Source organism: Sorex fumeus, unplaced genomic scaffold (assembly GCF_029834395.1).
Source record: "Sorex fumeus unplaced genomic scaffold, SorFum_2.1 ptg000013l, whole genome shotgun sequence".
Classification (NCBI taxonomy): domain Eukaryota; kingdom Metazoa; phylum Chordata; class Mammalia; order Eulipotyphla; family Soricidae; genus Sorex; species Sorex fumeus.
This window is the reverse complement of record NW_026606070.1, coordinates 15,549,548-15,564,994: the sequence shown is the minus strand read 5'-3', so window position 1 is coordinate 15,564,994 and position 15,447 is coordinate 15,549,548. Positions and strand designations below refer to the sequence as shown.

General features: G+C 36.4%; 1 protein-coding gene across 1 annotated transcript in view; it reads right to left on the bottom strand.

Annotated features, from left to right (window-relative positions):
- Positions 1–349: 349 nt before the first annotated feature.
- Positions 350–15,447, bottom strand: part of GC (GC vitamin D binding protein) — a 33,094-nt gene continuing 17,996 nt past the window's right edge. The window contains exons 8-13 of the mRNA XM_056111283.1: positions 13,512–13,714; positions 12,887–13,016; positions 12,186–12,283; positions 9,876–10,008; positions 5,955–6,009; positions 350–898 (exon numbers count right to left, since the gene is read on the bottom strand). Of these exons, the coding sequence (XP_055967258.1) occupies positions 5,980–6,009; positions 9,876–10,008; positions 12,186–12,283; positions 12,887–13,016; positions 13,512–13,714 (594 nt within the window). The 3' untranslated portion in view covers positions 350–898; positions 5,955–5,979. The remainder of the gene's footprint in view (positions 899–5,954; positions 6,010–9,875; positions 10,009–12,185; positions 12,284–12,886; positions 13,017–13,511; positions 13,715–15,447) is intronic.

The window sequence follows — 15,447 nt, the reverse complement described above, 5'->3', positions numbered from 1 at the left end:
TCTCTGGAGAAATGACCAGGGAGGATTTTAATTCTTGTGACTCCAGCAGATTTGCTATAAAATATACTCCATCTCAACTATATAATTTTATACCCACTGAGATAACTAAAATTTCTTGGAGCAATTAATTACATAGAATTTTCCCCTTGATTTGTATTAATTTCAGAGAGATTTATTCTGATAATATCTTTCTAGACAAAAAGAGTTCATTAGACCACTTTTGTTTTTCATTGTTTTCATAGAATATCATATAAGGTGAGCACGTGGTAAACTGAATTAAGCTAAAATCATAAGGATTTAGAAAGGCATCAATAAATTGCTCTGAGGAGCAATTTTTAGCAAAATTAAATGGTTTTGACCACAAGAACTTTCTTTATTGCAAAACAGATGCTACTTAATTGAAACAGATGTTTAATTAATATTAAACATCCTGTAACAGGGAGCAAGAACATATTTTGAGGTTTTTTTTTTTTTTCAAATGGGTCATCCCAATTATTCATAGAAGAAGACTGGCTGACCTTTCCCTTAATAGTATCTATAAAGCATGAGAAGCAATCAAAGGATGGAAATGAGTGCATTGGGGATTGTAAAGTGACTGTGTATTGTTAAGAATCATTAAGTCACCAAACAAGAAAGTCTAGAAAAAAAATCATGCAGGTTGTAGTTACCTATTGTAGAGTGTTACAAATAACTGAAACAGGATTAAAGATCAGTAAGGTAATATCACCCTCAGTATCATTTATGGTTTTCATTGTATTTCAATTTATTTCTACAGCAAATCATTATTCTTGTTGTGTGATAATACTGCAGTAGATAAAAAGCAGGGATTTTTTTTTCTAGTTGTTTATTCAGAAGTTCTCTTTTGGTTTAAGATGTCATTCCTGGTGTGGTTCCAACTCTATATTATGAGAATAATAAAAATAAATGTTAGAAAAACAAAACAGTGTAGGCAATAATCATAATACTGTCCAACAGATGTATGTAATATTATGCTAATTTTTTGTTTATGCTAAAGAAGCCTAACATGACAGTAACAACTACATATGTCAAGTTTCAGAATCATTCACATACCTAACAAACGAAAAAAATCACTATTCAAGGCAATCTTTCTGATCTCTGAATTTGAAAATTTCCTTTTTTCTTTCTCCCTTCCTATCTCCCTCTCACTTCCTTCCTTTTTTTCCTTCCTCTCTCCTTCCTTCTCTCCCCTATCTTTTCTTCCTTACTCTTCCCATCCTCTCTCTTTCCCTCCTCTCCTCTCCTTTTTATTTATTTTTTTAGTTACTATAATATGTAAAATCATGGTTAAAGTTTAAAGCTTATGGTCTTGATTAGTTACCACACCTTACCAGCACAGAATTGTCCAAAATTAGCACCATCGTCCTTATGTGACTTCTAGTTCACCTCTTGAGCCCCCTCTCTCTAACCTTTACATCCTGTTTGGAAATCTGTTTTGCAATACAGGGTCAAGGTGTTGTCATTTCATTTTCAGTTCTATTTTCTGGCTGTGTAAAAACATTGAGTTTTTGTCAAATCACATTCTCCCTTGTTTTGTGACAAATGAATATCCTGCTGGATGATTTTCTTTCCTAAGACACTATGAACATCAATGACTGATTTTGTCTTGGGTTGAGGACAAGATGGGAGATATAACTGTGTTTCCCTCACTCAGAGTCATTTCTAATTTTCCCTCATACTGTAATCATCTGGCTGTATTTGGTTATGATTCTAGTGTTTAAAGTACTTTCTGTTTAATCTTATTCTAGAATACAACTCCCATGCGTGTTGGCAACAAGGGAAGACATTGTTTATAAAACTTAAGGAAATAAAAATTATCTTTATAGAATTTCTAAGAGACAAAGCAATTGTCTTCCCAAGGGGACATTCTAATTTGGCTTCAGCCAATTTTGGGACTTTGGTAACTTGATCAAGGGGACTAGTAATTATCAAGGCATTTACCCTATCCATTGTTCTACTGCTCTAGCCCTAATTACAAGTCATTTCTGCAGTAAGAGAAAAGGAGAACATGAATATCTCCTAGAGCAACCTGGTAATATTTTGTGGGAGTAGAATGGAAGTGTTCTCAGTACTAAGTTTAAAATAAAGTCCTAGGTCCAGAGCAGGTCTTTACTAGAACAATGGTTTAGGACAATGCTGCCAAAATTGAGGGAATCCAGGCTTGTTTTGCAGAGTTTTAGAAAGTCTCTATGAAATACAAGAACCACATTCATCTGGCTATGTTCTGATAACCTAGTGAAACATTAGGTTGAAATATCTCTGCATATCAGGTGTTCTGGAGCGATAGCACAGCGGGTAGGGCGTCTGCCTTGCATGCAGCCAACATGGCCAACCCGAGTTTGATTCCTCCGCCCCTCTCAGAGAGCCCGGCAAGCTACTGAGAGTATCTCGCCCGCACGGCAGAGCCTGGCAAGCTATCCGTGACGTACTCGTTATGCCAAACACAGTAAAAACAAAGTCTCCAATGGAGACGTTACTGGGCCCGCTCAAGAAAATCGATGAACAACGGGAGGACAGTGACAGTGACGGTGAACAAGATATAGTTTATTCTTTCAGCGTCATAACTACTCCTAAAAAATATGGTTTTAATCTTAATTTGCCTTATTAGTAGCACATAAAATCAGCTCTAATCAAAACACGTTGTTAGGGAAGTACTATGTGAATAAATTTAGAAACTATTTCCAGATAAATGTATTGTGTGGTCAGACAATTGGAGGACACAGAAAATGAATCACTATTTATTCCTTAAGAAAATTAGTGAGTGGTGATAAATTACTAAAACATTACAAAAGATAAAGGTAATGACAGGAATCAGAATAACCAGACACTGAAAAATTGAGTTCACCAGTTAACTCTGTGGTAAAAGCGTTTATGAAAGTTGTTAGGTTAAAAAACTCACAATCCAAAAATAGCCGAGATAAGTACCAGGAGGTTCACTCCATGGCTTGGAGGCCAGCTGCACATGCTAGGGGAAAAGGCAGCTCAGATAGAGAAGGGAGCACCAAATGAAGGGTGTTGGGAGGATCCTCCCAGGATGGGAGATGCACACTGAAAGTAGACTATAGACCGAACATGATTGCCACTTAATGACTCTTTTGTGAACCACAGAACCACAGCACCCAAAAGGAAAGAGAGAACAAAAGGGAATGCCCTGCCACAGAGGCAGGGTGGGATGAGGGGGATGGAGGGTGGGAGGGATATAGGGACCAGTGATGGTGGAAAATGGGCGCTGGTAGAGGGATGGGAACTCGAACACTGTATAATTCAAACCCAAGCACAAAAATTTGTAAGTCTACATTTGTGCCTCATGGTGTTTCACTAATAAAAAAACAAAAACAAAAACAAAAACAAAAAAAAACAACTCCAAAAAACTCACAATCTGAGGCTGGAGTGACAGCACAGAGGGTAGGGCATTTGCCTTGCACTCGACCGACCTGGGTTCGATTCCCAGCATCCCACATGGTCCTCCGAGCACCTTCAGGAGTAATGCCTGAGTGCATGAGCCAGGAGTAATCCCTGTGCATCACTGGGTGTGATCCAAAAAGCAAAAAGCAAAACAAAACAAAACAAAACAAAAAAAACCCCTCACAATCTACAAAATTTACTGTTTCCTACTCTTTCATAGAATTTTCTCTCCAATTGCAAGTTATTCTCTTATAGCCTGAAAGATTATACATGAATGGCCATTTCCCAAAATGCCTTCTAATTAAAGAAATATAGAGGAGCAGAGTATAGCCATACAAACCAGAGAGTATTTTAAATGTAGAATATTTACACCGAAGGCAACTCAGAATTTGACATTTTTTTTCGTCAGAAATTATTCAGAGAGCTTTCTGTTTAGGACACATCAATTCTGATATAAGAACATATTGATGAGAAGCTTACTCCATCTTAGTTTCATTAGAAACAACACCAAGGAGTTTGTAAAGATTTCTGTTTTTCTTTATAAAACAAAACAGTTTTCCTAGACACTTCTATATGCAGCATAACTTTTTATATCACAATGATGATGAGACATATATTGTGTGATTTATATTTTATAGAAAATCCTAATATTTATAGTATAGAAATAAGTTGCTCACGTTCACAAAGACATCTTAATTAGGGATTTAATTCAGAATGGGTGATTCAAAATATGAGTCTCTATTACCCCTCCATTTGTACTGAATCATAAGAGTTAATTTTTCATTTTTTTCAGTCACAGATAATTGAAATAGTTGTGAGTTGAACACATAAATTTAAAAAAGACTTAATTTCTTTAGTTAGTAGCTTTTGTTTCTATATAATTCCAGATAATTTTTTCAATAAATAAATAAAACTTAAATATTTATTTTTTTCAACTTTTTGGTCACCCTGGCTATACTTGGGGCTTGCTCCTGGCTTTGTGCTCAGGGACCAATCCTGATGGGCTGGGGGTCAAATGGGGCTTCAGGAATTTAATGGGGTTAGCCATGGGCAAGGCAAGTGCCTTTTCCACCGTACTATCTCTCTGGTTCCCCTAAAAGATTTTTATCATTAAAAAGCCGAAGTTCAATTAGGGTCTTAGAGAATACAAATCCATTATTTCCTAATCTTTTAAAAATCTCTGAAGTAGTAGCTTTAAAATGAATTCAGTTGTATGTGGGTTGAAGTGATTTTTGTTGAAACTGTCCAAACAAACACTGTCCTCCCATTATGCATCGATTTGCTCGAGCGGGCCCAGTAACATCTCTATTTTGAGACTTCTTGTTACTGTGTTTGGCATATTGAATACTCTCAGTAGCTTGCCAGGCTCTCCAAGAGGGGTGGAGGAATCAAACCTGGCTCGGCCAGGCTGGCTGTGCGCAAGGCAAACGCCCTACCACTGTGCTATTGCTCCAGCCCTTTGTTGAAATGTTTTTTAATTAATTTTTTGTTAATGTCACCTTCAGTTTAAGGCATAAAATTAAGTGTTAAGTGTTAAATTACTGTTACTAATATATTTATAAGGCATGCTAAATGAGTGGAAGTGAATACATGAAAGAAGCAAGTGGTATTTTATATGTTGCTTTAGTTTGATGGATAAGAACTATGCTCATAATAATTAATAAAAAAGAACTATGCTGTTTTAATACTTGCCAGTTCCTGTGTTTAAAGACATTATTTTATTGAATTTATTAAAATGTCTCTAGTGATCTTCCTTATTATATTTACTCATATTTTCTGAGATATGACGTTGCCAAGAAGGGTGTACCATCTGGAGAACTGAATTCTAGTCCTATATGTGTCAGGTGTTGGTTGTATATGCTTGTGTAAAATCCTCATCTCTTCTAGTTGCTTCGAAGTTTTCAATATTTAATATTTTCTTGGGTCGGCCATGTTGGCTGCATGCAAGGCAAACGCCCTGGGCTGGAGCGATAGCACAGCGGGTAGGGCGTTCCCCTTACAAGCGGCCAACATGGCCGACCCGAGTTCGATTCCTCCACCCCTCTCGGAGAGCCCGGCAAGCTACCGAGAGTATTCGATATGCCAGACACAGTAACAACAAAGTCTCCAATGGAGACGTTACTGGGCCCGCTCGAGCAAATCGATGATCAACAGGAGGGCCTTTACCTTTACCTTTACCAATATTTTCTCATTATTAAAATAACTTTGTGTAGGGGCTGGAGTGATAGCACAGTGGGTAGAGCGTTTGCTTTGCACGCAGCCAACATGGCCGACCCGGGTTCGATTCCCAGCATCCCATACATCCTCCGAGCACCGCCAGGAGTAATTCCTGAGTGCATGAGCCAAGAGTAACCCATGAGTATCGCTGGGTGTGACACAAAAAGCAAAAAAATAAATAATATATAAAAAATAAAATAAAATAACTTTGGGTCAATAATACGATATGTAGTTTGAGAAATATCCTCAGTTTATGATTTATAAAACATGTTATAAGACCTGTATTTTTTTCTGCCTTTAAAAATAATACTTACCTAAGACAGTATACAGGCACCAACACTACAGGGCATTTTTCATCTCAGCATCAATCTAAAACAAAAAGAAAATGCCATCAAATTCATAAAGTATTTCCTTGTAGACTATTAGGTCATATAAAACATATAGACAAAACTGAAACCTCAAGAGGAAACGATTCTTGTCAAGGTGCAGTTTTCATATTAAACTTTTTATGGACTATTCTTCAAAATTTTTAGTTTTATATTCTTTTCCTTGAAGATCTTATTATGGTTTAGCAAAAGTAAACAAGAAAAATGACAATAAAGTGTAATAAGTGTCAGTTGCTGTGTGTAAGTTGGATGTTGAGAAGAACATGGATGCCAAGGGAAAATTCCTAGAGGAATTAAGAAATTTCAGCATCTCTGCCAGAGTGCAAGAGGGGTCCAAATTTCAACATGATTTTCAGACAGAGGTGAGCTGAGTAAAGGTAGAAAAACATTTTTGGTTTGGCAACTAATCATTCTAAAACCTAATGATTAGTCTCTATCCCAGAAATGGTTTGGATAAGGCAAAAGTTGTGGACCAATACACACAATTTAGTAGTAGAGTAAAATGACATGTTCTTCTTTTTAGAATTTTTTAAATAAACTAAAACTATTCTGGAGAAAAGTAGATCAAGGGGAGATAGGTACAGATGGGAGACTCCCTGGAAAGACCAACAAAACATCTCTGTGGAATAGGATACATACTGAACTGATCAAGGAATCTTAGTGTAAGGCATTTGGCAGAACATTAAGAGTCAAAAGCCCTGTGTCCAGCAATAGACAGCCTGTGTTGGACACTCTTCCCTTCTCTTCCATTCTTTCACATCTTCATTCTATGTAGAGATCAGTCACCATGTACCAGCTTCTCATGAGATTTACAGGAGAAAGTCAGTCACCTCATTTGAAATAAGGGACTACACTAATTAGCTCCAACCAGAAAATCAAACTCAGTCCCACACAGAGGACCGAGGTATTTAAGAAAGAGATCTTTGTGTGATGTCCCCATTTCTTTGGTTATTGGTGGGTGTGTCTCTTACATAGCTTCCAGTCACACTGTGTTGTGATAGGTATTCTGGAAGTTCACAGCCATTGTGCTGCATGGAAGACAATATGTAGGGGGACCCAGGGAAAGTTTTGCTTTTTAGTGAAAAGCTAGTGACAGTTGCTAGTTATGATGACTATTTATTTCTGGGTGTGCATTTACAGAGCTTTTATGTATAGGTAAGATGCCAACTATTTAAGAAATAAAAACCTTTAATTCAAACAGGATGCAGATAGGAAGAGGAACATTTTAAAAAGTGCAATCTTTGTGAACTTGGAACTCAGTTGGCTAGATATGTTTGCAAATGAACATTGGGCATGGAGAAAATTTAACAATGGGGTGGTAGAAAAACCCAATCATTAATAATCTTGCAAATGTGTATCTCACTGTGATTCAATATTTTTTTAAATTTGGCAGTGAAATACTCATGCAATATAAAAAGCAAATAAAAAGATCTGGCAACGTGCAAATGCTTCTAAGGGAGAAAGAGGAGGATAGATGGGTACAGGAGAATTAGAATGGGGGAGGGAAAAGATTGACTTGGAGAAGCATTTACATTTAAAGAAATATGAACCCAAGTTGACATGGAGATAATAGAGGGGTTATAATGCATGTTTCCTACCCTTTAGATGCCCAGTAGTGCAAGTTCCCCTGAGCATCCTTGAAGTTCCAAGCACTGCTGGATATGACCCTTGTGGTCTTCAGGTACCCTGCCGTGGCCCTTGTGTTCCTTGTTCTTGGACCTGAACTTAACTGTCTAGTGGGATTAATACTGGACACCCTGGAATTGCCTGCAGAATCCCCCCATTACAGAAAGAGAAAAAAATGAACGTCAAAATTTAAAATAGTAAGAAAAAATAATAATAAGATGGGAAACAAAAGATCTATAAGATTTTCAGTTTCCTTATCATTTGTTTGAAGTAAATTGGAATGTCTAAAAGAAAAAAATTAAATGAATCTGCATTTTATCATTAAGTTCTCTAATATTTAGAAATACATTTGTGACCTTCAGTAACTCTTCACTCTTCAGCTGTATATCTTTGTGATGAAGCAAACATTTATAACTACGATTGAAATGCCCTGAGAAAAATTAATTAAACCATACATTCTGCCTATTGATCCTATATCCATATGCATCTACATGTGTGAAATAAAGTTTACAAAGTATTTTCTCTCACTTAGATGAAACAGACTCTGTTTCTCATATATTCTTATTTTTCTTGGTAATGTTGGTTAACAAGATTGCAAATGTTTCAGGAAACCAATTTTACACCTCTTGAAATGATATATTATCCTATCAAGCTCATCCCCAGAGTATCAATATCTTTTAGTCCATTGTGGCCTGTTCATTCCTCTTCCTGTTATTTTGCAAATAGTTGGGGTTTTTTTTGGCTTTTTTGGGTCACACCCAGAGATGTACAGGGGTTACTCCTGCTTCTGCACTCAGGAATTACTCCTGGCGGTGCTCGGGGGTCCATATAGGACGCTGGGAATTGACCCTGGTTGACCGAGTGCAAGGCAAATGCCCTACCCGCTATACTATAGCTCCAGCTACAGCGAATAGTTCTTCATCAGAGTCCAAAGATTTCTTTATTTGACTTTGTCTGCTCTTTTGCTTTGTTTATTTGAATGCCACATATGAGAGAGATCAGAAAAATCTTCATAATGTTTTCTACACATGGACTAGATAAAGTCACTTTTCACCTCCTTAAGCTTCTGGTTTTTAATTTTTTGATGACATCTCACACCTGAAAGAACAGCCTACACCTCACTGTAGTCTTTGCTTGTGTTTTCCTGCTACTTCATGTACTTGCTGGTCATCTATATCTCCTTTGGTAAAGGGCCTCCTTAGCCCTTCTGCCCTTTTTTTATTTGATTTTTTTTTAAATTTCTTAGACATTAGTTCTTTGTCAGATGTATGAATATTTTCACCCATGTAATAGGATGTTTTCTATTTAAACGGCAAATTCTTCTGTCTATGCGGAAGCCTTTCAGTTTGATGTGGTCCTATTTGCTGATGCCAGATCCCTGCAGACACTACTAGAAGTAATACTATACGACATTTTGCCTATTTTTAATTCAGTGAATCTTACATTTTCACTTTATGACCCAGCTTTTTCTTTGTTTGTTTTGAGGCCACATCTGGCGGTGCTCAGAGGTTACTCCTGGCTCTGTACTCAGGAATCACTCTCTGTAGGCTCTGGGACCAAATGGGATGTTGGGGATCGGCAGCATGTAAGGCAAGAGCCTTACTCAGTGTACTATGTCTCTGAGTCCTAAGATCCAAATTTTTAATCAATTTTTATTAACTTTTGTGCATGGCATGAGATTGTGATCTAGTTTTATTCCTCTGCATGTAGTATTTCATTTTTTTTCCTGGAACATTTATTGAAGAGGCATTCCTTCATTTTGTGTTTATGACTCCTTTATTATGTTCTCTGTCTCTGTAATGTGAGGATTTATTTCTTGGGCTCTGAATCCTATTCCATTGCACATTGTAAAAATCTGTGCTTATTTTTATTTCCGCATTACTTATTGTTACTCTGTTTATTTATAGAGGAGTGTGGATTTGCTGATCTTTTCCTCAGATTGTTCTGTGCTGTTAAGATGGTAACACGTTGAAACTTCTGGTTTGCAAAAAAATTGCTTCACTTATACTTTGCTGCTTGTATTCATAAACCATTTTGTTAGCAAAATTTTATAAGTTCAGCGAAGACTTTAATCTACTTTTAAAATTGGCATGACATGGAATAAAAGTTGAATATTAATAGGCAGACTGCACATAATGACATTTCAGTTACAAGTAAATATAAATATGAGTTCATGTGCTTAAAATAAGGTGCAGTCACATGTCAAGAGTTAAATTTTCTTACCTGTGAATCACAGTAGAGAGGAGGTGAGTTCATTGAACAGCACTTGCTGGCAAAGTCTGAGCGTTTGTCAACCAGCTCTTCAAGTTCTGAATCACTGACATCAGGCAATTTTGCTCTTAATCGTCCTGCCAATCTGAAAGACCATTGTAATGTAAAGTTCTACTAGATGAATTTTAAACACAATAGCCAATGCAAAATAACAGCCACTTTAGCTCTTTTATAAATACAATGACATTAAAAGTACTTATCTTTGACAAGAAAATCTTATGTGTGGAATGATTTTGATTTTCTGTGTGTGACTCAGTTTGAGATATAAAAGTAAGGTAACATACAAATTGGGGTTGGATTTGAATTCTTGACTTTCTTATTTATTCACTCACCCAATTATTTCAACATACCTGGGTACTTCTATTTTCTCTTAACTTTCTAGCTTTTCCCTAGCTCTAGATTCTAAACTCCTTAAATATTATTTACCTTATGGAACTAAATGCCATATTAATGCTTTTCCTCTTCTTTTATATTTTATACATTTTCCCCTCAGCTTACCTGCTTCTTACCTATTTATGATGTAAGACATTGAAATTATTAGCAGAAAATTTTGTCACTAGTATTTACTTTACCACTAGTTCATTCTCCATCTAACTTTGAAGTTGGTACTACAACTTGAATTCTTTTGATTCTTTCACAAATTGATTTGGTAAATGTTGCCCTCATAATGGACAACTTGAATCAGTTTTACTGTATTCAAGAAATAATTTCCAGCACATTAATAGGTAATGGGAAATAGGGTGGTCACAAATTTATTCTGAGTTGATCTTGACAAGGTGGAATCCTAAAAAGGGAGTAATTGGCTTAGGGAAACTTATATTGATCTCAAGCCTTATGGAAATAATTCTGGTCCCAGTTGGAAGGGGAGGAAAGCCAGGCTAAAAGTAACACAGATAATAGAGCGAAAGGGGAAAAGGATGGTAAATTTCTGGATTCAATAATCTCAATCTTCTTTAATTTCATAAAACTAAAGGCTAATTCTAACACATTCCTCTGAAATTGAGATTACATAAAATTTCACCCAAATGTCTCATGCAATCCTAGAATTCAAAACTGTTGGCAGAAAACTTAATCATGAATGATATGTTTAGGATTATTCTATACAGCCTCCATAGTATTATGTTCATTATACATTTGAATACTTTTCTGGCAACTTGGAAATAACAATTTTGAATTTAAGAATTTTATAGCTTTGTTTTTATTTCTCTCACACGTTTCCTATGTTTGACTGCATAAAGGTCACTAAAGGAAGTGTCCGATTTGGGAAAATATTTTTAAAAGGGAAATTGGGGATACTGATGGTGGGAAATATACATTAGTAGAGGAGTGGGTGTTGGAACATTGTATGACTGAAACCAACCATGAACAGCTTTGTAATTGTGTATCTCATGGTGATTTAATAAAAAACAAAAATAAATAAAATCGATCTAAAATGCTTTTAAATGGCATTGTCTACTCATAAAAGATATTTTTCAGGAACCCAGTAAAACCGCTTTTTATTATAACCTATTTATTTTGGTGATAGTATCTGTAAGAAATAATATTTCTATTTGAGAAAAATGTTAATTGTAGAACAATGATTATTTGTATTTTTAATTTCATGATCTTACATAATAATGCTGGGTGATATTACACAGTGATGATGGGTGATACTATACTTGATTGAAACTTTGAGTTTTTAAGCAGTTAATATGTTAATCATATGTAATGAGGTTAGATAATATGTTTTAGCAGTTTTAGAGTTAGTCATTTATAGTGATATTCACATATTTAGGGCAAGAAGGTGAATAAACCTCAATACATTTGTCTTTTTAACATTGGCTTCTTGAACTTTATAACATATACATGCAACTGTGGTCTATAGATTTTTTTACCTTAGATACATATTTTCCTTCAGAACTCTGTTTCTTTTTACACCTATTACATTCTGACTACTTTTGACTGAAGTCTTTTGTTAGTACTTCAACTCTCTTTTTTGTTGTTTTATTGGACCACATCTGGTGATGCTTTAGGGGTTACTCCTGGCTCTTCATTTAGGAATTACTCCAGGTAGTACTTGGGGACCATATGGGATGCTGTGGATCTAACTTGAATCAGTGTGAACAAGGCAAGCGACCTACTTGCTGTACTATTGCCCCATGGTACCTCACTTCTTTTTAGTATTTACTTATCACATTTTAAGTCTTCAACTGCTTTCAAATCAAAGTACCAGGCTATTAATATTGATACATTTTGATTATATGGACAGAACCAGTCCCTTACTTTTTCTTGTATTCAGTAAATGTGTTTTCTGAATAATCTGCACATAGTTCTTTTCCTTTAGCAATAAAAGAAGATAGTTCCTCCTTCAGTTGAGGGCCCTGTAAGAAAATAATTGCATAGCAAAATCATATCTTAAAACACAATTCAAGCATTCCTTAAATGAGTATTCCTTAAATGGAACATATCAGCATTAATTCTTATTATACACATCAGACATTATCAAATTTGCAAAAAACCATATAGTAAATACTTAAGGCTTTATTGGCTATTTGACTTGCTATGATAGCACAAAAGCAGTAATTGTAAACAATAAACCCATATGGCTATGTTTTGGTGAAATGTTTGGAATACTGAGCATATGTAAAGGTAAAGGTAAAGGTAAAGGCCCTCCCGTTGATCGTCGATTTGCTCGAGCGGGCCCAGTAACATCTCCATTGGAGACTTTGTTGTTACTGTGTCTGGCATATCGAATACTCTCCGTAGCTTGCCGGGCTCTCCTAGAGGGGCGGAGGAATCGAACTCGGATCGGCCATGTTGGCCGCTTGTAAGGGGAACGCCCTACCCGCTGTGCTATCGCTCCAGCCCACTGAGCATATGTAAAACTTAATATTTGTGTAATGAAACTTATTAATATTAAACAAGGTATAAACTTTGTATAAATGATAAAACAATGTTGGTGAAGAAAACATGACAAATTGTACCTTTGAGTTAAAACAGGCAGTCGGGTTTTCAGAAGAGCAGCATTCCCCAAGACTTTTCAGGGTTGGCTCAAGTATTTTACTGAGAAATACTTCTGGAATATGCGTCTTCCTACTTAGTTCAAAGGCATACCTGGCATGAGGAAAGGAGATGATGCTATTTTATGTGTACTAATTTGTTAGTCATGTTTTGAAATTCGACACTTATTCGAAAGGCGGTGTATTTGAAATTGCCTCTGGCAGTGTACTATGTTGCTGGTCTTTGCCTCCCCATCTGGCAGTACCCGGGATGCTAACTTTGACAAGTTTCTGTTGTGAAGCAAGAATGATGGTCACTCCTGGTGGTGCTCAGTATTGACCTGACATCCCTGCACGCACATGAGCCATGTGAACTGCCTTCCCTGCCCCCCTGCTTATGAAATATTTTTATGCCATAAGTATGTATATGCTCATAGTATGTTTAACTGATGGTGCATGCAACCATGGTGCATTTGATTCTTAGGTTGATAAAAATAGAAAGGGGTTACTAATTTTTCTGTGTAATTTTCACTTAATGCTAGTGAATATTATTTAGTTCTAGTGAATAATTCTCAGCTGTTAAAAATGTGTTCAGATGAATGCTACGTACTGATCCATAGCTTTAGTGCTTCCTTTACCACAAATAATTTTGTTGGTAGGCATCTGAGCATCTGGCATTTCTGGTGATTGGGCAGCTGGTGTGAAGTAAGTGCACACAAAGGCGTCCATGGGTGTTGTTTCTTGACAACAGTCTTGAAACTTAGAGTTCTTGTTGGACAAACTGTTGCATAGTTTTACTGTGTGTTCCGGCAACTGTAAGAGAATTTGTGAATGTATACTGTTAGTTTTTTGTCCTTATAATTAAGAATAAAGAGAAAAGGCATCTGTTAATAAGTATTATGATTGTGAGTTCACACAGTAAATCACGGGGGCTGCTGTTGTGATGCTTATTGCGTTTGGTGGCCCAGAGCTGCCTCCCTGTTTTCTCACCTCCCCAGGGCTCCCCAACAGAGAGACAGAGTCGGGGAGACAGGGGACCATGGTCTGATGGTGAAAATGTCCCCTTTAATGCAGAGTTGCTAGCATACTTATAGAACATCTGAAAGGGAGTTGAGGTAAGGACCTAGGTATGATTGGTCATTTACAGAGATAAATATTTGGCAGAGGAAATTCCCTTGGGGAGATCAACTCCAAAAGACACACTGTCTCTTAGAGACATCTATATTGCTTTTATCAATACTTGCAGTTGTTTGGATAAACACAGTAAGAGACAAAGATCCCAACACTTAGTTCTCTGGGATGAGAGCAAGCAAGACTTTTAACACTTAGTTCTCTGAGCTTTGAGAGAAAGCAAGGCTTTTACTCTAAATTCCAGGGTAAGTCCTCAGCCAGTTCAGCTTGTCCTTCCCCATGGGGGTCCTGTCTCTTAGGTTATAATAGCTTGCATCAAGACCATGCATTTATGCTTTCCAGAATGTCCCATTTCAATGCTGGTTAACTTTGCCACTAGCCCTGGGTCCATCCTAGTTCCACGGTGGGACTTCCCTTTTGGGGTGTTAAGAACTATAGCAACTGAAGCCTGAGTTGAGTAATTATGGTCTAGTAATTATACCCAGGAGCAGATATATTTCAGAGTCAATCAACTCCCAAATATTAGGAGTATTGTATTACTGGTCTTTCTTACTAAAGAACATTGCTCTATAGTAAAATTAAAAAAAAAAGGCTGCAGGGGAAATAGAAAAGCACGTACAAATATAAAGCACTTCACATACAAAGCAGTACAAATACAAGTTCAGAATTACCAGAAAGTTTTGGCTTGCAAGTAATCAAGAATGACTTGGGGAACTGTGACAATGAGAGGTAAAATACAAGTTAGGGATGCTAGCAAGGGCATGTTAAACTTCTAAACTTCTCTGGGATGAAGAAAGGGGCAGTTCACTGATGAAGCCTAAAGCACTTTGGGTCAATATCCAACACAAAGGAAAGGTTGAAGATAGACTTTAACCAAATTAGGCATGTTAGCAAGGGCCTGGTAAGCTTCTCTGGGAGGAGGAAAGGGGCAATTCACTGGTGAAGCCTAAAAATAATTAGAGTTGATATCCAACATATAACGTTGTTTTTGGTGTACATGAAACTTAGTATGAATGTTGAGTAAATGAGTAAAATGTCTTGTAATGGGTAAAAAGCCTTAACATTTATTATTTGACTTTCAAGATTTGATCCTCAAAAATTAAATCTAAATGAAAGAACTATTTAGCTTTAAGATTATTATGGCAGCATGGCTTAAGACATTTGAAAATGGAAATAAATCCAGTAAAAGTCTTACCTCTTTGGCCATATAGTCCTTAGTTAAAAATATTGTATGTGTAGCAAATATGATATATGATAAGTAATAGGAAACTATTGTTCAAAGGTTATATTATGAAAAAGTCTATTATCATAGAAATGTATCAATGCAAAAAAGACTAAGTAACATGATGTACCTAGTCTTAAGGAAGTCCTATTAGACTTGAAGTGAACTTTACTAAAGCAACTGATCAACTTTA